At 39.2% G+C, this 24,602-nt stretch overlaps 1 protein-coding gene across 1 annotated transcript in view; it reads left to right on the forward strand.

Annotated features, from left to right (window-relative positions):
* The window catches only part of LOC126195517 (Hermansky-Pudlak syndrome 1 protein homolog), a 171,539-nt gene that overhangs the window by 2,505 nt on the left and 144,432 nt on the right, over positions 1-24,602 (forward strand). Inside the window, exon 3 of the mRNA XM_049934147.1 lies at positions 1,830-1,942. Coding sequence (XP_049790104.1) covers positions 1,830-1,942 — 113 coding nt within the window. The remainder of the gene's footprint in view (positions 1-1,829; positions 1,943-24,602) is intronic.

Below are 24,602 nucleotides of genomic sequence, written 5' to 3' on the forward strand. Positions count from 1 at the left end.
GCTAGTCAGCCACATATATTTTAGGAACAGTTTTCAAGAAATACACTTGGTTTTTATTTACCGTTTCCATGTAGAGTTGAATGATGATGCTGTGTGTAAGTGGCATTTTAATTTTATACTTTGCCAATGAATAAAGTGAGTTAGGCTATTCATTTTTGCATCTAACACCCAAACCTCCAGATGTCAGACACTCAGATTGGTAATTAGTTCATACTATGTAGTGTAGTCTAGTAGAATGCATATAGATGGTAATTAAAAGTAACACCGGAACTACAGAGCACAGGAAAAGTGTATCATTGAGTAATTGTGTTAGTAAATTTCCCATGGGTGAGCTGGTAGAACATGTGGTTGTTGTACGAAGGCTCCCGCATTCAGTCCCCACTGGGGGCAGAACATTTTCCTGACATGCAAAAGGACTTTTTGGAGTTTTGTAGCAATATTAATTTGTCAGTCTGCTTTCACTTTGTTGGTTGAAAGCAGCAGACCTGTAGCATACATTTGTACAGATAGGTGTGGTGGTCTGTCGGGCATGGCCGACAGAACACCACACTTATCTATACAGATGTACTCTTTAGGGGTCAATGGAACGTCTGATACTGCCCATCTGCTTTGACCCTTGATGTTGTGGTGTGTTACGTTATTACGGCGCGGTGTTTATAAGTTGGTTGTCTTTGTAGATGTCATCTTGTTATATTTGATAGTGCCCTCTGGTAGTGTGCGTGTATGTACTGAGTGTAATGTGTTGTGTTAGGTTCGTTTGAGCCTTGGTGTTGGATGTGTGAAGCCGTTGGCAGTGTTTGTAGTTCAGGACGTAAGGTTTGGAAGTGTCTTCAGTGAATTATGAATTAATTTTTTTGTTTACATGTTTGGTGTTTTCGTTATGTGTTATTGGTTTGCTGTTTGTGGTGTGGAAAGACGTTTAATTTATTGTTGCTTCTTTTGTTATGTATGGATACGGCGATGAAATATTGTAGGTGTTGGCTTTTTGGTATCAATAGTTGTGGCTGTCCTATATACGTCAAGGGAAATGATCAATTCCAATTTTCGTAGTTTTAATTCTAGGTAGGTTTTGGTACCATCAGCTGTGGTTGACCTATATAGGTCAAGGGAAATGTCTGATTCCAATTTTTGCAGTTTTAGCTATAGGTGTTTTTGTATCGTCAGCTGTGGTTGATCTATAAAGGTCAGGGGAAGTGTCGAATTCCTGTAGATTTTGTTGGTGTAATGGAGTGTTGTAATTTTTTTTTGTCATTTTGTGTGTTTTGGGATCATGGTGTGTTTTTTTAGTGTTATATTTATCTTGTCCCCACCCTAAAACCCCAATTTCCCATGGTTGTCCCATTAGTTTCATTGTATTTTTGGGGGGAGATGTTATTGTCTTATTTATATATATTTTCATGTTTGCTGATGTGTGTATGTTGTGACATCATAGCCATCATATTGGAGATGCTTAGAATAGCCATTACCGCCCTATTGATGATGTCATAGGTCAAAGCAGACGGGTGGAAAAGAGAACAACATAAGGCAATTGAACTCTGTCATTATTGAGAAGCTACTGTAAAGCTCAAAATCACAATTCTTAAATGATATTGTTAATATTTGTGTTGATGGTAGAGGTTGGTTTCAGGGAATTACTATTGATTGCTAATACCAACATCCTAGTGAGCAAGTGTGTGTGTGTGTGTGTGTGTGTGTGTGTGTGTGTGTGTGTGTGTGTTTTGGGTGGATGCGAGAGAGAGAGAGAGAGAGAGCACTCTTATGGTAACTTTTTTCTTTTTTACACTTAATGTGATATTGTTATAGCTCATTGTGATATATGCAATTTTCAGTACATGGGATATTTGTTCGTACACATTGGTCTGAAGAATGTTACATGGCTAAAAAGAATGCTGGGAATTTGCATTACTGTGGTAAAACACCTCTGTGGACCAGATGTCTCAATGTAAGTACACTGCAGAGCGGATTTGTAGTACTTTGGAAGAGTGTTTTCTGTAAATTTGTTAAGATCTCCTTCTACACGATGACAGGTAAAGACTAAATGCTTCATCTTTTTACGGTAAGAAAGCAGCATTAAATTACACAATTACATATTGGCCAAACAAACACTGATTATGGGCTTTGCTGTTTAGCTAACATGACACCTTTCTGCTATAATGAATTGCATTTGCAAAATTGTAAGTGTCTGAATCAACGGTCTTTGTTCTCCTATCATTAGCAGACATTAAATTTTGTGTTGCACAGCATCACTGCTGCTTTTTCATATGGTATATACCCTAATACATTACTTCAACTGTTGTATCTTCTTGTATTATTTCTTCTCATTGTTAAATGACCAGTATTCGGTTAAATGTCTTAATGCTGTCCTGATGGCATCTGTGGATTACAATTTTGTATACTTTATGACTGCGAAAATACCATAAGTATAGTCCATTGATACAATAGAGGTGATAACTTGGAGAACAATGGTGATAAATGTGTGTTGGTGTGAAATTTACTGTGTTTTATCAACTGTTTGTTTTATGCACGTAACACCATATGAGAAGCTTCTGTACTGTGGAACATTTTTCTTCACACATTACTTTTACGTGTTAACTCTTTATGGGTGGCTGCTGCATTATATTCCTGGCATGGATTTTTTTTTCCTGTAGTAGATAATTACAAGGGAGTGTTGGCTATTCACTACCTAACTGCTTCCCAGGTGGAGCTGTCATAGTGCCACGTGTGAAAAGTTTTGTAGCACTGTGAAACTCGGAGACAGTTGTGTTATCTTTGCATTCCTCATTGTCCAGGGGACGCAGATATCTAGGGTAAAATATCAATCTAGCACAAAAATTTAACTTATCAGGAGATTTCAATGCAAAATTGTTTTTGTACTTTATTTATCTGTTTATCTTTTCATATATTAAAGCCAACAAGATTAAGCCCATGAGTCCTTCCTTATGTGTAACAAAATGTTATGATGTGCTTCTAGAAGTTCAACTGAGTTGTTACTATTTAGCGCACAATGCAGCTAAACACCCAGAAGCACACCATTACTCCAGCACACCGAAAAAACATAAGATATAATGAAACATTGTTTTACTTTTTCTGTGTTGTCCATGATTTTATAAAAGATTGTAATTCTAAGAACTAGAATGAGAGATACACAGGGTGAGTTTACTAAATGGGGAGCAAATCCAGTAAAGAATCCTTGAGAGTATAAGGAGTGAAAAAGGTCATATGGATGTAAATGCCTTCCATGGTAGGTTACACTTACTTGAAGGTAGAGATAAAAAAAAAAATCTGTGACGATGTGGGTTTCAGTGATTGAAAGCAATATGAGAACACACCAGGAAAGTGAGAATGTTCTGTCTGTACCAGTGTTTTAACTATATATGTAAGAGGGCAGTGAGCTGAAGCACCATCATGTAGTAGCCACATTACCCTTGTACTATAGAGGCATGTCTTCCAACAGGGAGAAGGGAGGGGCTCATTGTCACGCGCAGAAAGTAAGGATACAGCTCACCTATGAGGCATTGTGGGGGGGATGGCTCATCCCACAAGGTGGCCTCCAGTAATGCATGCCCACACTGGTGCTGATGGTTTGCTGCCACCATACCATGTGAGTCCAGGAAAACAAAATCAACCTGGTTACCCTTATCTAAAGCCCCATGAATTTCATGAATGAACAGAGCAACTTGGGTCTCACAAGGTATCTATTTGCGGACTCTATGTTGGATCATGTAAAGGTGATATTCATTCTCCAGAAAGATCATCATATGCCTGGATAAAATGTGTTTCATAATTCTACAACAGATTGACATTAGCAATAAAACTCTACACTCACACGTATTTGTGTGACAACTCTTCTTGAGAAATGGAATGACCTATACCACTTTCCAGTTTCTTGGAACCCTTTGCTGCTCCATAAATCTACAATAAACTACAGGTAAAAGGGGAGCAAGGTCTGTTGTTTTTCGTGTTCTTTAGGAAGCTTATTCCTTGTGAGATTCAGGTGGGCACATCCAGGTTGTTTTCAATGCCACCAGTCACATTTGATATGGCCAAGAGGATTCACAGTAGAAAGAAAAGTTTTTCATTTCAGATCTAGAACTGCAAAAGACTTAAGAATAAAACAAGCCATGGCTAATTAACTGCTGGTGCAAAAGCGAGCTTGTGGTTGTGGCTGATGATCTTCAGTGGAGGATATTGCTTTGTCAGCATCATCGGCTAAGTGGGTTGGCAGCTGCTGTACAGTGCTTAGCAATATTGCCTCATCCCATAGTTCGATCATTGTTCGTGACAACAGGTGCTTGACTGTGTCATTCTGATCCAGCAATGTAGGATGAGTGACAACATGATCCCTCAATATAGCATGCCTTTTGCAGCACAGCTACATTTGGGCACGTAACTCATGGCACATATTGCCACAAAATGTAGCAGCCTCCATTTCAGATCAAATCCCACTTGTGTGACACCAGATGTTCAAGTGCAGAGCACAGAGTGAGGTTGCACAGTGGTTAGCACACTGGACTCACACTGGGGAGGATGACGATTCAAACCTGCGTCCGATCATCCTGATTTACATTTTCTGTGATTTCCCTAAATAGCTTCAGGCAAATGCAGGAATGGTTCCTTTGAAAGGGAATGGCCGATTTCTTCCCTGTCCTTCCATAATCCGAGCTTGCACTCAGTCTCTAATGGCCTTGTTGTTGATAGGACGGTAAACATTAATCTCCTCCTCCTCCTCAGGTGCAGAGTGTGTCTGTTGGGGATAGGCAAACTGTGGGCATCTTTGGGGAGTGTTAAATTGTTTGTCTTGTTTGATAATGAAGTGTATTCCTTGTCTGGGGTATAGATGGGTTCATCTGGGTAGATTTTTAAGACTACCAGCCAGTTTTAGTGGATCCAAAAGGTTATCATGCTAGAAATATAACTTTGTAATTTTGTACTTATGTCCACAACAAATTAAGAAGGAAACCTGCCTAGCTATCTGTATGCTGGTGCAAGTGTGAGTTTGCGGTTTGGAACCAATGGTCTGTCGTGGCAGTCGACAGTCAACACATAACTCCTCTCCCAGGACTGCTTGTGGCTGTACACAGGGAGTGCATAGAGGGAAAATTGTCAGCAGTACATGTTTCATGGGAATAAATAACTTCTGCTCAGATGATAATCTTATGTGGCATGTAAACCCAGTTGATTTCTAATTGAATAATACAAGAAAATAATTTAGGGAACATTTGAAGTAGTAATTAGACTGACTGAGCAAACTGAACATTTCTTTCTCACAATCTGCGTATGTTTCTAGGGGTGCATCTTCAGATCCATATGTCTTTGCTCTGTTGAATGATTTTGGTTTATTTTCTATTCTACAATAGCTCATGTCAATATTTCTTATTTCAGCATTTGTGTTATGAGAACACGATTTTTCGCAACAGCATTCTTGGATAGCTGTTTCACAAATTACTACCACATCAGATTTATGTGTGATTTCAACCTTTTGATGACTTTCTCTTTAGTCAACATCAGGAGTTTCCTGTAGGTTGTGTGGTACTTTATTTAGTTGATAAAATTATCATCGTGGAGTCGTCACAAGGTCATGGAACTTCCATATGCAGCTGGAAATTATGTTGCTGTCTATGGTGGGTATCTTCCAGGTGATTCATAGTTCTTCTCTGAGTTCATGATTGATGGCAAACATGGGACACCATGCCTTTGTGGTACTACTTCCTCTTTCTGGTACTGTAAGTCAAACCATCTGACTAGCCTCTTCTCAGGGGCTCACAACTCTTGTGGCTACGTGTGCATGGCAAGCACGGGGCCTTGAACCATTGCAGTACTTCCTACTTTCCCATGCTGTAATCCTATTCTCTGACTGCATGTTTTCTCTTGGAGACTGACTAAGGTTGGTTACCTTTTACATGTTTTCCATACAGTTTTGGCAAACAAGTTCATCTCTGGAGATGGGTTTGACTTCCAGGCAGACCAGTTCAAGTATGGAACTACATAATGCTCTGGAACTACATAATGCTCCTTTCAGTAAACGGGAGCACCTAACTCCTCAGTGCTCTGGCCCTTGTTCCTGACACTGCAATAGGACCCAAGGGAAACTAGAATCATATGCTATGTCATCTAAGCAGTTTAACCCTCCCTTTGCTTATATGTTAATTTTTACACCTATCGCACATGAGCATGGGATGGCTGATAGAGAGTATACACTTTGTTGCTAATTGAACCAGACTGTGTTGCCTAATATGAACACTTATCTCTTTATGTTGAAGTCTGCAGTTATAAGCACAATTTATTGGGCAAAATAACTGACCCAATTGAGGCATTCAGTTAATACAATAATTTATAGGTTCGGTGTTACACAAATAAAAGGTAGCTGCCCAAAATTGAAGTCCAAGCATAGTCTAGAGTCAAAGCCAGTATAGTCAACTGGTAGCAGTCTGCAAGCGAAAGGCCCACCAAGCAAGCACATGAAAGAATGCGTGCTCTACACAGAGGGTACAGAGTTGTAGCCAGTCAGTGGTCATGGGATCCTGTCACGTGATGTGATATGTCATCCTAGGTGTGACTTCTTCCTAGAGCACTGCTTGCAAAGACAGTTTGTAAATCATGGTGGCAAGGGCTGCAGGTAGGGGTTATTCTCCAAGAGCCATGTCACTGCCGGAGTTGCTTACAGCATCAACCACCCCTCCCCCTCACAGATGACGCATAGGGGCAGAATCGGCACAACTTGTGACGTGGCTCCAACACAGGTGTGGGACGCTACTGCAGCAGCAAGATCTAGGGCACCACTGCCGGAGCTGAATCCAGAAGGGCCTGCATCTCAGATGGAAGTCCAATAGTAAGAGCAGAGTGAGAGGGTTGTGAGGCTGCATTCCATGTAGCAATTCAGTCAGGCTCTTCCCCATAATTGGAGTGGCGTTTTAGGTGGCCAAGAACAAGGAGAGGGCAACATTGGATGGGGTGAATTTTGCATGGCAGGGTGTATACGCCCCAGGACAGCTGGGAAATCTGAGAAAAAACGAGAATTTTTTCATCCGGGAGAAAACTGGGCAAAACCCGGGAATTTTTCAGAATTCTGGAAAGTTTTCGTTGTTTTAGTTTTCAGTTAAATTTTTGTAATTTTTACTGGTAAGAACTGACACTCTAATAAAGAATATTACTGTATCCCGCTACTGCAGAATAATACTACAGCAATAAAACATGAACAAGAGGGGGAAAAAAAGAAATAAAATTTTAGTTCCAAAGGAAATGCGCCATTTACAAAGAAACACTGTGCACACAAAAGTGTCTGCCAAGAGCAAAATGTGTCAAGGGCCCTAAGATGAAGACTATGCAACACTTTGTAATAATAAACTGGTTTCTATGAGCGTGACATCAGAACTGCTGACATTAGGTTCGCTTGAGCAGTTGCCAGCGGGCTCGTCCACATGCGCAGTTGAGTCGTGTATGAGCAGTAACAACCAGAGGCTAATGAGAAAAGTTTTTTTGGTGCACCCCACCTGCCAGATTTGCACATGTTGTCTGAGTTGTAGTGGGGAGAGTGGTAGTCTCAATGTGATCCGTGTTTACGTTTAGTGATTTCAATGTTTTCTCTTCAGTTACGGCTCCCATGTCAAATAAAAACAAAATGGATTTTTGTGGTCGGGAGGTATCAGGTGACTTAAAATACATTCACATAATTACGGAAGGCAAAAATATATTACTAGTTTCAGCTTTATGATTTTATTTCCACGTTTTTGGCAGTCAAGCATTAATCACCTTGCAGAACAGTGAAGTTATTTTTGTCGGTTTGCCAAAGAAATTAGGCTTTTATTAATATTTTCCTCTGAGGCAGTCAATTTATTTGAAACGAAGTGTTTCGTTCCACAGTAGTGGCTAGTTCCAATTCTTCACTGAATTTCAAGTGCATGTTTACATTTTCTGGCATGTATGTCATTTTGCCATAATAAAAAACCAAACATGAGATAGTACAGTACTGGTACTCCAAGAAAATATACATCCCGAAAACTACACAGAAAAGCTTAATATCTGGTGGGACCTACTGTGAATCTAGACAAACCAATGTGCCCTTCAAGCTGAATTATGTGTTTTAGTGCAGTTTACAAAATTTCGATGCTCTTGGAGTGTCCTCTGATGTCCTGTTTCTTTTATGTCGTAATGTAAAATTTGTTAATGCTTTATACGTATAAAACATACAGGCTTCCTACATAATCACAGCTGTGCATGCGCAATAATGCCTGTTTTCTGGCACTCTCTGGCAACTGCTAAAATGTATCTATTTCTAACAGGTCTCGAGTAAACATTTGCGAGTGGTGGTTTGAAAAATTCGACTTTCAAAGTAAATTTCCTTTTATGCAAAATGAATTATGTTAAGTGTGAGAATGTGCGATGACTTTCTTAAATTACAGAGCGTTTGACTCGTGTTTCAAACTTAACACTTTGAGGACCAGCCATTTAGAAGAATTTTGAGTCCTTAAGACCAGACAGTTTCCTCATTGTTTTAAAATTTACTGGCACATTTGTGTGATGTCTCGTAAAGTGCAACATACGCAAAAAAAGACCAATATTACATGTGAAAGCTTAGCTTCTCTTGTAGCTTATTAATCTTAGAGACCAATATTATATGTGAAAGCATAGCTTTACTTGTGGCTACATTACGTATATTAATGTAAACCATTTACTTTTCCTCTTTGTGTGTTCGTGCTACTTAACACTGATCTTGCTATTAGCTGACTACATCACGTCCTATGCTCTGAATATCATGTCATTGGCTGGCGAGGTCATGTGACATGAACTATGATTGGCTTGCAAAAGGGCGTTGCAATCTCGATTTCAATGCTCCGGAAACTAATTTGCTGTGTTTGGTGAAATTAAAATTTATACATTCATAATACAAAAATATGCAGTTTATATGTTGCTGCACATCAAAAGTCTTTCCAAAAATATTCTCTCTCTCTCTCTCTCTCTCTCTCTCTCTCTCTCTCTAAGTGCGGAAGTTCTAAGCTGGTGTACAAAATGTTAACCATTCAAAGGATCAATAAGTTCTACAGTTCCGAGGGAAAATCTGTGGAAAATCTACTGTCACTATACACGGAAAAAGTGTATTTTCATCTGGGGAAAAAGTGTATTTTTTAACCTGGACGTCCGGGGAATTTTTTTTCCTTGTCCGCATATACACTCTGCATGGGTTCCTGTCTTCTCTTTGAAAATCTGCACCATCTGTTCCATCTCCCCATTGGACTGGGATGGAATGGTTCTGTAATAAGGTGTTGTATCCCTTGATGTTCGCAAAAGCAGGAAAACTGGACAGAGGTGATCTGGAAGCTACTGTCAGAGACAATAGCTGTTCACAGAAATGGGAAGAGCTTGGCAGAGATGAACTGGGGGCTATTGGTCATAGACGATGGCCCATGGAAGGCCATCAGTGACAAAGATTTGTGAAAGGGCTTTGATTGTGTTTTCCATTGTCATGGAGCCCATGGGGTGAATATACGGAAATTTTGAATGAGAATCTACTACAACTAACCATACCTGATTCAAGAAAGGACAGGTGAAGACCATGTGGAGGCGCTTCCGACGGGGGCCAGGGTGAGAACACTTTGTGGGAGTGCAGATTGCTGCTGAGGGCACACGGTACAAGACCAGATCGTTGTTTTGATATCTTTGTCGATGGCTGGCCAACATGCATAGTGATGTGCCAGCTGTTTTATGCAGTATACAGGTGTGCCCCAATGACCCATGTGTAAGAGTGCAAGGACTGTGGGAAGCAGAGCTGGGGAAATAATGACTTGGGTCACTCGTGTTCTGTTTGCAGCAGGAGAACACCATCATGGAGGGAGAGCTGGTTTCTTAAGGCAAAGAACATCTTGAATAGATCATGGACCATTGCCGAGATACGCTGCGGCCACCGACAGTTAATCTGCTAACTAACTCTACAGAGAGTAGAGTCCGAACTTGTCTGAGCCAAGACCATTGTAGCATCAAGAGGAAAAACGTACAGAGCCAAAGCAGAATCAGAATCCAGCTGAAATATAACAACGTAATGGGTGTCAAATTCAGGATCTGGGCCTGTTGGAAGCTGGGACAAAGCATCAACATTTGCATGGTGGCTTGTTGGCTTATAGAGGATGTCATACATATAGGACAAAAAGAAGAATGCCCATTGTTGTAGCCTACATACTGCCTGTCCATGAGCTAAAATGCAGTCTGAACAATGGGAGTAATGGCTTATGGCCAGTCAACATCTGAAATTTGATGCCATACAGATAGGTATGACCGTATAAATCAGGGGTCTCCAAACTACGGCCCGTGAGCCGAAACCGGCCCGCGAGCGCCGGCAAACCGGCCCGCGTTAGCTGGCCGGACATCCCCGCTATCCGGTCCGCCAAATATTTGAGTTGGTACCTATACTGCCAACAATTGAGTTTCGAGGCCTATCTCGACCAATACACCGCGACATTGTCGGAGCTCTATCTTTACAAAGCGGAAGGTCATTGTTAAACTTGTGGCTATCCACAATAAACAGATAGACCATTCTCCATGTGATAGGAAAAAAAAAAGAACGGTTAACAGACTAGTTTGGCGAAAACATTTTAAGTAAAAAAATTCTTTGCATTTAATTCTACTCACGAGTCTGGTGCAAGTCTTTCAAATGGACACCACTTCGGTGACTAGCCTTAGTAATCAATCATTATGGAAGGTGCTTCTTAAGCGAGGTTACACTTTCTTTTGATTATGTTGTAAAATACACTATGCAAGCAAAAACATTTTTATTTTAAAGGCAATTTAAAGAAAATACAATAGCTGGTGTACTTAATGATAGTGGATATTTTAGTTGTAACTGATGTATAAAAATAACTGTAATTAATTTATATCTTGAAAACTCACAGTGTTAGAGTATTCACGTGAAGAAATTTAACATCTTAGTGATAATTAGTGACTTTAATGTAGCTGTATCTTTCCTTTCATAAATACCTCCAGTTTATTTATTTATTTATTTACATGTCAAGTTCCGTAGGACCAAATTGAGGAGCAAATCTCCAAGGTCATGGAAAGTGTCAGTACATGAACTTACAACATAAAAGTAGTAACAGATAAAAATAAATGTTCATGGACCTGAAAGAAAATCAGTCCATAAGTTTAAGCAAACGCTATCAGCAATACAATGAGAATCAGCTTAATTTTTCAAGGAACTCCTCGACAGAATAGAAGGAGTGACCCATGAGGAAACTCTTCAGTTTCGATTTGAAAGTGCGTGGATTACTGCTAAGATTTTTGAATTCAAATGGCAGCTTATTGAAAATGGAAGCAGCAGTATACTGCACACCTTTTTGCACAAGAGTTAAGGAAGTCCGATCCAAATGGAGGTTTGATTTCTGCCAAGTATTAACCGAGTGAAAGCTGCTTATTGTTGGAAATAAACTAATATTGGTAACAAGAAACAACAATAAGGAATATACATATTGAGAGGCCAATGTCAAAATACCCAGACTCGTGAACAGAGGTCGACAAGAGGTTCGTGAACTCACACCACTTATTGCCTGAACCGCCCGTTTCTGAGCCAAAAATATCCTTCTAGAATGGGAAGAGTTACCCCAAAACATAATACCATATGACATAAGTGAATGAAAATGAGAAAAGTAGACTAATTTACGTGTCGAAGTATCACTCACTTTCGATACCGTTCGAATAGTGAAAATGGCAGTATTAAGTCTTTGAACAAGATCCTGAACGTGGGCTTTCCACGACAGCTTACTATCTATCTGAACACCTAGGAATTTGAACTGTTCAGTTTCACTAATCATATGCCTGTTCTGTGAGATTAAAACGTCAGGTTTTGTTGAATTGTGTGTTAGAAACTTTAAAAACTGAGTCTTACTGTGATTTAACGTTAGTTTATTTTCCACAAGCCATGAACTGAGGTCATGTACTGCACTATTTGAAACCGAGTCAATGTTGCACACAACATCCTTTACTACTAAGCTAGTGTCATCAGCAAACAGAAATATTTTAGAGTTACCCATAATACTAGAGGGCATATCATTTATATAAATGAGGAACAGGAGCGGCCCCAACACTGATCCCCGGGGCACCCCCCACTTGACAGTACTCCACTCACATCCCACATCACAGCCGTTATCAACATTGTGAATAATGACCTTTTGCTGCCTGTTGCTAAAGTAAGAGGTGAACCAATTGTGAGCTACTCCCCTTATTCCGTAATGGTCCAACTTCTGGAGCAATATTGTGAGATCAACACAGTCAAATGCCTTTGTTAAATCAAAAAATACACCAAGCGTTCGAGACTTTTTGTTTAGCCCATCCAGCACCTCACAGAGAAAAGATAATATAGCATTTCCAGTTGTCAAACGACTTATAAAGCCGAACTGTACATTTGATACCAAACCGTGTGATAAAAGATGATCAATTAACCTTACATACACAGCCTTTTCGATAACTTTTGCAAACACTGATGGCATAGAAATAGTTCTAAAATTATCTACATTATCCCTTTCTCCCTTTTTATAAAGTGGCTTTACTACTGAGTACTTTAATTGCTCAGGAAACTGACCATTCCTAAAGGAAAAATTACAAATATGGCTAAATACAGGGCTAACATGTGCAGCACAGTACCTTAATATCGTACTAGACACTCCATCATAACCATGAGAGTCCTTATTTTTCAGTGATTTGATTATTGACTCAATCTCCCTCTTGTCTGTATCACAGAGGAGTATTTCAGACGTCAATCTTGGAAAGGCATTTGCTAAAAAATGTATATGATTTCCTGTAGAAACTAAATTTTTATTTAATTCACCAACAATGCTCTGAAAATGGTTGTTAAATACTGTACATATATCTGATTTATCAGTAACAGAAATATTATTACTGCGAACTGACTTTATATCATCAACCTTGTGCTGCTGACCAGACACTTCCTTCACAACTGACCATATGACTTTAATTTTATCCTGTGAATTAGCTATTCTATTTGCATACCACATACTTTTTGCCTTGCTAATAACATTTTTAAGCACCTTACAATACTGTTTGTAATGGGCTACTGTAGCTTAATTGTGACTACTTCTAACATTTTGATATAATTCCCGCTTTGTTCTACATGATATCCTTATCCCACTAGTCAGCCAACCGGGCTGTCCATTACTGCTAGTACCCCGTTTAGAATGTTCTAATGGAAAGCAACTCTCAAAGATAATGAGAAATGTGTTATGGAAAGCATTGTATTTATCATCTATATTATCGGCACTATAAACATCTTGCCACTCTTGTTCCTTGACAAGTTTTGAAAAACTCTATTGCTGTTGGATTAACTTTCCTACGTAGTTTGTAATTAAATACGACATTGGTTTGAGTACAAAAACCTTTTAATGTTAAAATTTGTGCATCATGGTCTTAAAGGCCATTGACCCTTTTACTAACAGAATGCCCATCTAGTAATGAAGAATGAATAAAAATATTGTCTATGACTGTGCTACTGTTCCCCTGCACCCTAGTTGGAAAAAAACACAGTTTGCATCAGATCATATGAATTTAGGAGATCTGCCAACATCCTTTTTCTTGCACAGTCATGTACAAAATTAATATTGAAGTCACCACATATAACTACTTTCTGGTACTTCCTACAAAGTGAATCAAGAACCCTCTCTAGCTTAAGCAAAAATGCTCTGAAGTCGGAGTTAGGGGACCTATAAACAACAGCAATTAGAAGTTTAGTTTCACTAAATTCAACTAATGCTGCACAACTTTCAAATATCTGTTCAGTGCAGTGTCGTGATACGTCTATGTACTCAAATGAAATACTGTTTTTTGCGTACAGAGCCACTCCCCCACCCCGGAAGGAACTCCTTGAGAAACAGCCAGCTAATCTGTAGCCTGGTAAAGGAAGCCTATGAATTATCAAATTATTTAAGTGGTGCTCTGATATACCAATAATTTCAGAGTTAACATCTATTAGCAGTTCACTAATTTTATCTCTAATACCTCTTATATTTTGATGAAATATGCTAATTCCTTCTCTACTTGGAAACATTACGTTCTCTGGAGGTGAGCCCTTAGTTAGAGGCACTTCCTTTAAGAAGGTATACCTATCAGCTGACTTCAGTCTAAAAAAGGTGCAGCTCTAACACCAACTACTACACGAATTTTTCCATGAGTGATACCACTATCAACACCACCACCCACTACACTGTCACCTATAAGCTTAGCCAGCCTCCCCTTCCCATACCTATTGAGGTGCAGGCCATGCCTAGTGAAACCCAATCTACTGATAGACCCAACTGGCACCAATGAGATGTGATCCAAGCCCTCTGCCATCAGTGCCCTCCCCAGCCCCACATTAACGCGCCTAACAGCCGCATTGAGGTGAGGCTGATCATGATGCTGAAACAGTTGCACGAAATGCACATTAGTGCCACCAGTTTGAGTAGCTATCTTAACCAAGTCACCACTGACATCATATTCCCCGTCCCTATCGAGACTGTTCCCTGCTCCACCCACTATCACTACCTGATCCTCTTTCGTAAAATTCTTACATAACTCCCCAATGCTTTCAGTCACCTGAGCCAATCCTGCACTAGGATTCACAATTTTTGCATGTTTCAGTTTGGAGAAAGTTTTTTCACACAAATAAGTATTGCCAAAAGCAGAAAAAAAAGCCACAGGCAAATTTATGTAAATTTGGAATCTGTGTGGATGGAAGACACTTATAAAATCCCAGTAATGTTGACTTTGAATGTTTTTCTTTAAAAAAGTCGCTACATTGCAAATCAATAATTTCAAACTGAAGTTCTGTGGGTAACGCTTCTATATCAATGTCAAAGGGGTTTTGAAATATCTTGATATCATTTGAATTTGCATCGATATCTGTAATACATTTTAATTTCTTCTGCTGAAGGTTGTTTTTATGAACTGCCCTTTCAACTCCTTTAAAAATATTTTCTCCAGTGGTCGTCCCATGAATACTGTGAACATCAAGGAGCTCTTCATACACTTCATAATTTTTGTCAATCCCTCGAATAAAAGGTAGTACTTGAGCAGTATCTGATACGTCTGTTGACTCATCCATGGCCAAAGAGAACCACTCTGTCTTGATTTTTGGCACGCAGTTGTGCTGATATATTTTGCGCAATGTCATCTGTTCTCCGAACCACAGTGTTTGCTGACAAACTTATGTTTTTGAATAAATTAACTTTTTCTGGACACATTTCTTCTGCTGTTGCAATAAAGCAGTTCTTAATTAATTCACCATCAGTAAATGGTTTACACTGTTTCGCTACTAAATGAGCCACACGAAAATTAACATGAGTTGCTGCATGTTGTTCAGCATTTACTTTCTTAAACAGCGACTGCTGGGTTTTTAGCTTGCGTTTCAGAGACTGATACATGTCTAATCGTTCGCATCCTGTAACCTTGATTAATTCTGAGAGTGCTTAGTCTCATAATGACGTTTTATATTGTATTCTTTGAAGACTGATATTGCTTCATTGCAAATAATACACAGTAGTTTGTTGCTTGACTCCACCACGAAATATTGACATCCCCACTGCTCTTTAAAAATTCTACATTCACTGTCAACCTTTCGTTTCTTTCCCATAATTGTACAGAACTTCACAAAAGATTGTGACCTGAAAATAAAATTGTGCTATTTAATACTAATAAAACTAGGGAGTAGTGTGCCTAATCAAAATGCAATGAATTTATTTTTAAGGTACTTTAATTACTAAATCAAATACTCACAATTACTCTGTAGTTCCACTAAAAAATACAGTGAAAAATACTCAAGTTGTGCTATACGTATTTCGATTTTCAGATTTTCCTTGTCTCTTCAAATTCAAACTTTGAATTGTCCCACACTTCATCGTCTCACCTAGTAGTACAGCGCATAAAACATTAAAAAGCTCGTGAGACACTCGCAACATAGACACAATCACGCAACAGAACTATCAAATGTATGCTCTGGCTCTGCTACTCGCTACAACACTACAGAACTTAACTTATTCTTGCGCCGCTTGAAATAACAATGCGTTGACATACTCCACCTCTATTACGTCTTGCAGTAATAGTGTTGCTAACAATGAATTTGAGATTTCGTTAACTTTGCAGTACGCTTTCGTGAAGAATGTGCAGTGACATACTTTTTTGTCGGTGAAATTTGCGAGGTAAAATACGCCAGAATTTCGGTCATGTACGTCCATCAATCAAAATTATGTAATTAAATAAAAATCGTAGTTCGTTTCAGTGCTAGCTATTCCCACAACCTTAGATTTTTGCGATTTCATCTTTCCTTTAGCCTTACATTACGGTGATCATGGAGTGCTAGGATGCTTTAATCCCACTAGGTGGATCTTGGCCCTTATGACTTTGTGGAGGAGTCAATGCGGCCCGCGGAGTAAAAAGTTTGGAGACCCTTGGTATAAATGATGGCCAATGCCTCTTTTTCAGGCTGGGAGTAGTTACATTGGGCAACATTGACTGACTTGGACATAAACACAATAAGGTGTTCAGAGCCACCTCCTTCCATGTGGTACAGCACTGCCCCAACCCCATGCCGTGAGGTATCTATGGCAAGGAGAAGGCTTCTCTGGTGAAAATGGTATGTGGCACAGTGCCAGTTGGAGGGCTAGTTTAAGTACAAAAATGACCCATCACACACACTAGAGGTCACTGGAATGAAGCTACGGTCACAGGTTCGAATCCTGCCTTGGGCATGGATGTGTGTGATGTCCTTAGATTAGTTAGGTTTAAGTAGTTCTAAGTTCTAGGGGACTGATGACCACAGATGTTAAGTCCCATAGTGCTCAGAGCCATTTCACTGGAATGAAACCCCTTTCTTCTGCAAGATGTTGTGCAGATAGAACAATTCTGTGACATGGGGAATGAAATGACCATATTAGCTAATTTTTGCATAAAGGACTGCAGTTCCTTGAGATTCTGAGCCTGGGCATATTTTCTATGGCTCAGATATCCTACTTATTAGGATGGATGATCTTATTACTGATTACAAAGCTAAAGTACTCAATGGACTACTTCACTTTTGGAGGTTGCTCTAGAAGCTTCCCTTGGGTAATCAAGAAAACAAAGATTGGTTGTTCTGAAGGTGTTCATTGGTTGATGCCTCCATCATTATGGTACCATATAAATAATTGTGGCATGAAGGAATTTCTTATATCAGCTACTTCTGGAGGACTGCTGGGGTGCTAGAAATACTGAAGGGCAGTCTGTTATACCTGTAGAGGCCAAAGGATATGTTGAACACCAGCAGATTGTGAGATTCTGGGTGTAGTGGTTACAAATGAACTTTAATATAACAGACACTGTTTTGCAACTTGGAAATAGTTGTTCCAGACAGGGAATTGGGAGAGTATTGATGATGACCTGGGCGTTAATGGCATTGAAATCGCCACATAATTGGAGACAGCCATCCAGTTTTTTCACTAAGACAGGGGGAGAAGCCCATTGCCTTGATGAGACAGGTGTAGTCACCTCATGGCCTCCAATCTGTCTAATTCTGCCTTAAACACAGTCCCCAGAATGCGCGGGATAGGGCATGCCTGCAAGAAATGAGGCACAGATCCGGTTTTAAGTGACTTTTGACTGCTACATCTGCAGCCCATCCTAACAAGGGACAAAAATATCTGAATATGAGAAACACATATTCTTCAAAATGGAAAAACCAAACTGTTTGAATGCATCTAACTTAAATATATTTTCCACATTACAAGAAGTAAAAACCAAAACTGAAAGTTTTCTTGAAACATTTTTGTAAGAGATTTTGGTACCAGAAACGCCTCTCCCTTGTGTGTTATGGCTACTATATGCTGTTACTTCCCTACAAAACGGTTGTAGCGGAGGGGAAAGTAATGCAGCTGTTTATAAGAGAAGAGGGTACACCAGTATATAATAGACTTCAGCACCATTCACTTTTAGCATTAGTACCAGTTTAGCAGGTTTATCCTTACCAGGATGAGTCAATGCTTCGTTTGAAGAGCTGTGATGAGGTCCAGCTAGGAATGAAATATTAGAACCAGAGTTCCTTTCGTACCTATGTTGCCAGGTGTTGGGCAACCAACAGAAAATGTTAATTTGAGCTCTAATGCTGCCCAAAACACAAGTAGCCGACTGATGTGGGTAGAGGGAATGATGGTATCAGTGGAAACACTGAGGGTAAGAGCGTAAATTATGTTGAATGGAATTCTGCTGAGATGGAGAACTCAGAAAAGTTTCTTGAATTTAGCTGTGAGAGAGAGAGTTTGTACATGGTTGGCAACGTGGTTCTTTGGAGCACACAAAAATATGATGGTGATAAAGACCCTGAAGGTCAGTGACCCAGTCTTTATAGTTTTCCGACAGTTGTTTACAGTGGCAGTAAACTTTCAATCAAGTAAATGCCACAGAGGATTGACACCCATAATGAGCTGACAACAGGTTGCAAATGTCAGCAAATGACAAACTAGCAGAATTTTTGGTGGGGGACAACTTATAGATCAGACCCAACATACAATGCAAAGTTCACAAAAGAAAATAATGTCTCTTTCTGATATGAAAAGGTTGCTTTGTTGAGACATCATAAGTGCATTTTCTAATCATCAACTCCATCCAGAAATGAAGGAAACTGTAGACACTGCCATAGTTGTCTCATTCCTGATAGACACTGTTGTGATTTGCTGCTGTAGAAAGACAATTGCTGTTGCTGTTGTTCCAATAGTTGTCTATCAAGCTGCCATTGTTCCTGCTGTTGCAGAAGCCATTGCTTTTACTTTGAACGCATTAGAGTGCTTAAAGCAGGCAAGCCTACCTGAATCTGTGTGCATGGGATAGGACCTCAGTTTTATAGGATGTTTCTATAGGTTGTCCCAAAATAATGTATAAGCTCTTCGAAGCTGAACACCTCTTTAATGAAAGATGTTAGATGTACAACTTTAGTGGTGTTAGGTGCCTCATGGCCCGACTTGCGTCCATCCGTCACAGTACACTGTCGACGATGACTTACGACTGAGCAACATGCCAACTTTATTGTTTGCAATGGAATAGCATCACAGGCTTGCTCAAGTTGTTTTCTAAGATCGTGCAGTGTTTGTGGTCTCGCAGCATAAACTGTGTTCTTGAGAGAACCCCACTGAAAGAAATCTAGAGGAGTTTAATCTGGAGATTGAACGGGATACTCCAGACTTTCTCTTTGTCCTATCCATCTTGCAGGGAATGTACGATTGAGAAATGCCCTCACATCCAAGTAAAAGTGAGGTGGCACCCTATCCTGTTGAAAGTAATAATCTTTATTTCCTAACACAATGCTAAGACCAGAAGTTATCATTTCCAAGTATGAATCTCCCATGGCAGTGTTGTCAAAGAAATACAGCCCGATTAACCCTCTAGAAGACAGACCACACCAGACTGTTACTCCTGGTAGATTAACATGCCTTTGCTGAGTTACGTATGGATTCTCCCTGGCCCAGTACACACAATTATGGCAGTTAATTGTTCCATTAAGTTTAAATGTCACGCATCTTACCAAAGAATTCGATCTTGGAAATGTTGCTCTTCTTCACATCTGTTAATGAACCGCTCACAAAATTCGCTTTTCCTATCAGGATCATCCTCGTTAAGAGCATGGAGAAGTATTGGAATGTAAGGCTTAAAGTTCAGAGGCCACAAAATTCTGTGAACACCGCTTCTGTAGATCCCAGTCTCATGAGAGCATTGCCTCACAGATTTCTTTGGGGATCGTGTGTATGCCTGGATTACTGCATCAACACTCTCATTGTCTGTTGAACTTTTCTTTCATTTGCTATGTTGCTTTTTCATATCATGCATTGTTCCTTCGACTTTAAACTTATCTCTGATTCTTGTAATTGTTACTCTTGTCAGTGGTGGTGTTCCAAATTCAACTCTCCAATGTCGGCGTACCACACTCACATTCTTTGTTTTCCAGTAACACTTTAGCACCCATTTCCGTTGTTCAAACGATAATGCCATGTTTGCTGACAGTCCTGAAACAAAAGAAAGCATTGTTATGTTTTTCACTGCCTTCTAAATTATTACCCATAAAAATTGTATTTCTATCTCCTTTAATTAAAGAGATATTCTGTTTCAAATAGTGTATACATTATTTTGGGACACCCTGTATTTTGTTGGTTTTTGGAAGTTGAGGTAATTATTAATACGGACAGATGTGGCATTCATATTGTGAATCCTGGGTCTGTATTGCTTAATATATCGGTGCACTGTGAATTTGGGAGTACTTATCACCACTGTTGAAGAGTGCATTACAAGCACAGTTTATTGGGTGAAATAAATCGACACAGGTAATACAATGTACACGGGTAATACAGTAATTTGTAGAGTTGGTGTTACACAAATGGAAAGTAGCAGACCAGAATTTGAAGTCCATGCTTAGTGTGGAGTTGAAGCCAACATAGTCAACTGACAGTGGCCATCGAAGTGAAAATTCAATCATTCAAGCACACGAGGGATTGCATGCCCCATTTAGTGGGTACACGGCTATAGGTGGTCGCTGTGGGCACATGGTTATAGCTGGTTTGTGGTCATGGAGTCTTTACCGGGTAACGTAATGTGCACTCTGGGTGTATGGCCTCTTCCCAGAGGACCACTTGTTGAGACAGCTCATAGATCACAGCACCACCAGTGACAAGGGTTACAGGTAGGGATCAATCTCTGACAGCTGTGACAGCTCCATGTTGTTGTTTGAGTCAGTTACTGCGCTTTACTTTGCTGGTATTAAAGTTTCTCAAATTTGTGTGGGAATATATTGCTTTGAGGATAACAGTACAGATAATATTTTACTTATTTTATTGACTTTTTGCATATAACAAACTTCCTAATGGTGCCTACTCCCAACCATACTCTTATAAACAATCAAATGTATTCCATTTTTGCAATTGCTTTATTGCTTTTCCAAATTAATCTTTCAGATTATAGCTGTCCATGACTGCCTTTTTATGACTGTTAAAATAGTTTCATGTTCTGTCAGTGGAAACTAATAATTAACGACAACTATTTTTCGTACTGATGTCACATGTAATTGCATGCATATAACACAAATAAACTTTATCATTCCTCAGTCTTACACTACCAATTGACATAATGCTTCCAATCTCATAATTAATCACTTGAGAAGCTATTTCAGTAATTTCTGATGTGATGCATCTATGCATCATTGTTCTGCGCATCACCAGAATGACGACTCCCATCCACTTGCATACTGGCACATGACTGGTAGTGCTTAACACTGCTGGATGTAATAGCAAGACAGTACTCTTACTGAAAAAGGGAGTGCTTGGTTTTGAAAGTTGAATCAGTAATGTGTAAGAGATACAATGTACTACATCATACTACTGTTTATGATAGTAACCCTTACACCGTGGTTTATCAACATCACATACTTTTGATCCTCAGTCGTATCTGGTGTAAGTGTGAATTTCCAAACCAGTATCGCGATTTTGAAACCTAGAAAATACTGTATGGCATTGACATTTCAAGATTTTAAACATGGCTGCAACAGCAACTATTGAAATTCTTCACGACAAAGGATGACAGCCAAAACAGTTGCAGGATAAAAATTTATTAAAATTCTTGACCAAGGTTTCGGTACATATAAATATACCTTCATCAGAAGTAAAAAATCCTGAACAGGAAGACACTTTCATTAGAAAAGCCTTAGCATCGGAAGTGAGAAACACAAAAGCTTAAGTAACAGTGAAATTACCAGAGTAATACAGGCCCAAAATCTTTTAGTTACTTACTAAAATTACATCATGCAGTGGAGATTAATAAAACAGTTGTGCCAAAGGCGTCATCAATAATTAAGACATCTTCTCCATTTGTACATGACTATGGGCACAGGGTCAATGCGAACAGTTTAGCACCAGTACTTCGCCTATGAACTATCGAGACAAGAGTGTGAAAGCACTAGGGCAGATGGTTTCGCCGAGAGACGGCACTTGTGTTATGTGCCAGACACTCGCGCATATTAAAATCCATGAATACCTACATAAGTGCATCAAAAATTATTAAAAGTTGTGTTAATTCAAACTTTGTCTTAATAAATAAAACATATCAGACCATTTAAAAACATTTATGTAAAATAGAAAATATGGAACCAATTTACCTGTGTCCTAGTGTCAAACAGATGAAGCTTGCGCTATGGAACACATCTAACGAGAGAGGGCACTAGTGTAATGCGCGAGAATCTCGCGTAATGTAGGCGGTGAAATACATACTAGCAAAAACAACCAAAATGTTATAATAAAATGAAACCATCTGTCGTTGTGAATAAAAACATACTAGTCAATTAACCACATATACACATCGAAAATCACAAACAGCAAACATAAAAAATACGTAAAATCCCAACAAGACAGGAAAAGCGCATTTCACCGGCATCAACAAGCAAGAAAACTAACTTCTAGTCAGCCAGACTATATTACATTAATGCAAGGAGGGGTTTTGAAACAGTCTAAAAAATTTTTGTTTCTAAGCTGCACCTGTTCATTAAGAACAAAACCATCTTTTAGAGACAGATGCTTGAAAATCTCTAATTCTTCGAGCAAGTCCAGTTTGTAACCCTTATTCACTTCATGAAGCAACTCTACGTCGTCCAGTTCACGTGGCGTATGCTGTAAGAGCCATAGATGTTCGGCAAACGTGGAATTATGTATGTTTTCCCCATTTTTACCTAACATGTGTTCCTTATACCTTACTTTAATGGGTCTACCTGTCTGTCCAATGTAATAGTTTGGGCAGTCGTTACAAGTAATTTTGTATACACCGGATTTAGTGCCGAGTTCTTCCCGTGCTCCAATATTATGAATTACTCTTTGTTTCAGGCTATTATTTACGGAAAAGGCAACTCTGTAACCGTATTGTTTCTGTAAAAGTCTTCTTATCTTACATGAAATGTTCCCCAAGAATGGAATAGAAATAAAGTTATTACCCTCATTCTTTTTTGCCCTGTTATCTCCTAAAGTTGAATATTTTACCGCTGTTTTTTTCTTAACAATTTGGTCATTTAAATCAGGGTCGTATCCATTGTTAGTAGCCATTGATTTTAATAAAGATATTTCTTTTTCTAAACAATTCTGTTCTAAAGGTGTGCCCACAGCACGATGAACTGTAGAATGAAAGAAGGCGATTTTGTGAGTTTGAGGATGACAAGAATCTACTGGGATAATATTATCAGAAAAAGTTTCTGTACGAAAAATGTCGAAGCTAATAGTGTTACCAGATAACTTAAGTTTCAAGTCAAGAAAATGGAGTTCTCTCTCATTGTTTTGTATCTCTTTTGTGAATTTCATTTTCCTGTGAAAACTGTTAAAAACATGAAACAGTTGTTGTAGATCTTGGTCACTCCCTTTAAATATTATGAGTATATCATCAACATAACAAGCATAGAAAGGAATCATATTACCCAACGCAGGATTGTTTTGAAGAAATTTTCTTCTAACGCATTCACAAAGATGTTAGCTAAGATACCAGCAAAATGTATGAGCAACCATTCGGCTTAGCCATGGGTTGTCCGTTAGCGGTATCTTAGCTGACATCTTTGTGAATGCGTTAGAAGAAAATTTCTTCAAAACAATCCTGCGTTGGGTAATATGATTCCTTTCTATGCTTGTTATGTTGATGATATACTCATAATATTTAAAGGGAGTGACCAAGATCTACAACAACTGTTTCATGTTTTTAACAGTTTTCACGAGAAAATGAAATTCACAAAAGAGATACAAAACAATGAGAGAGAACTCCATTTCCTTGACTTGAAACTTAAGTTATCTGGTAACACTATTAGCTTCGACATTTTTCGTAAAGAAACTTTTTCTGATAATACAGGGTGATTCAAAAAGAATACCACAACTTTAAAAATGTGTATTTAATGAAAGAAACATAATATAACCTTCTGTTATACATCATTACAAAGAGTATTTAAAAAGGGTTTTTTTTTTCACTCAAAAACAAGTTCAGAGATGTTCAATATGGCCCCCTCCAGACACACGAGCAATATCAACCCGATGCTCCAACTCGTTCCACACTCTCTGTAGCATATCAGGCGTAACAGTTTGGATAGCTGCTGTTATTTCTCGTTTCAAATCATCAATGGTGGCTGGGAGAGGTGGCCGAAACACCATATCCTTAACATACCCCCATAAGAAAAAATCGCAGGGGGTAAGATCAGGGCTTCTTGGAGGCCAGTGATGAAGTGCTCTGTCACGGGCTGCCTGGCGGCTGATCCATCGCCTCGGGTAGTTGACGTTCAGGTTTCATAACTAACCTTTTTCGTAGGACTCTCCATACAGTTGATTGTGGAATTTGCAGCTCTCTGCTAGCTCTGCGAGTCGATTTTCCTGGGCTGCGAACAAATGCTTGCTGGATGCGTGCTACATTTTCATCACTTGTTCTCCGCCGTCCAGAACTTTTCCCTTTGCACAAACACCCATTCTCTGTAAACTGTTTATACCAACGTTTAATACACCACCTATCAGGAGGTTTAACACTATACTTCGTTCGAAATGCACGCTGAACAACTGTCGTCGATTCACTTCTGCCGTATTCAATAACACAAAAAGCTTTCTGTTGAG

Source organism: Schistocerca nitens, chromosome 1 (assembly GCF_023898315.1).
Source record: "Schistocerca nitens isolate TAMUIC-IGC-003100 chromosome 1, iqSchNite1.1, whole genome shotgun sequence".
Classification (NCBI taxonomy): Eukaryota; Metazoa; Arthropoda; class Insecta; order Orthoptera; family Acrididae; genus Schistocerca; species Schistocerca nitens.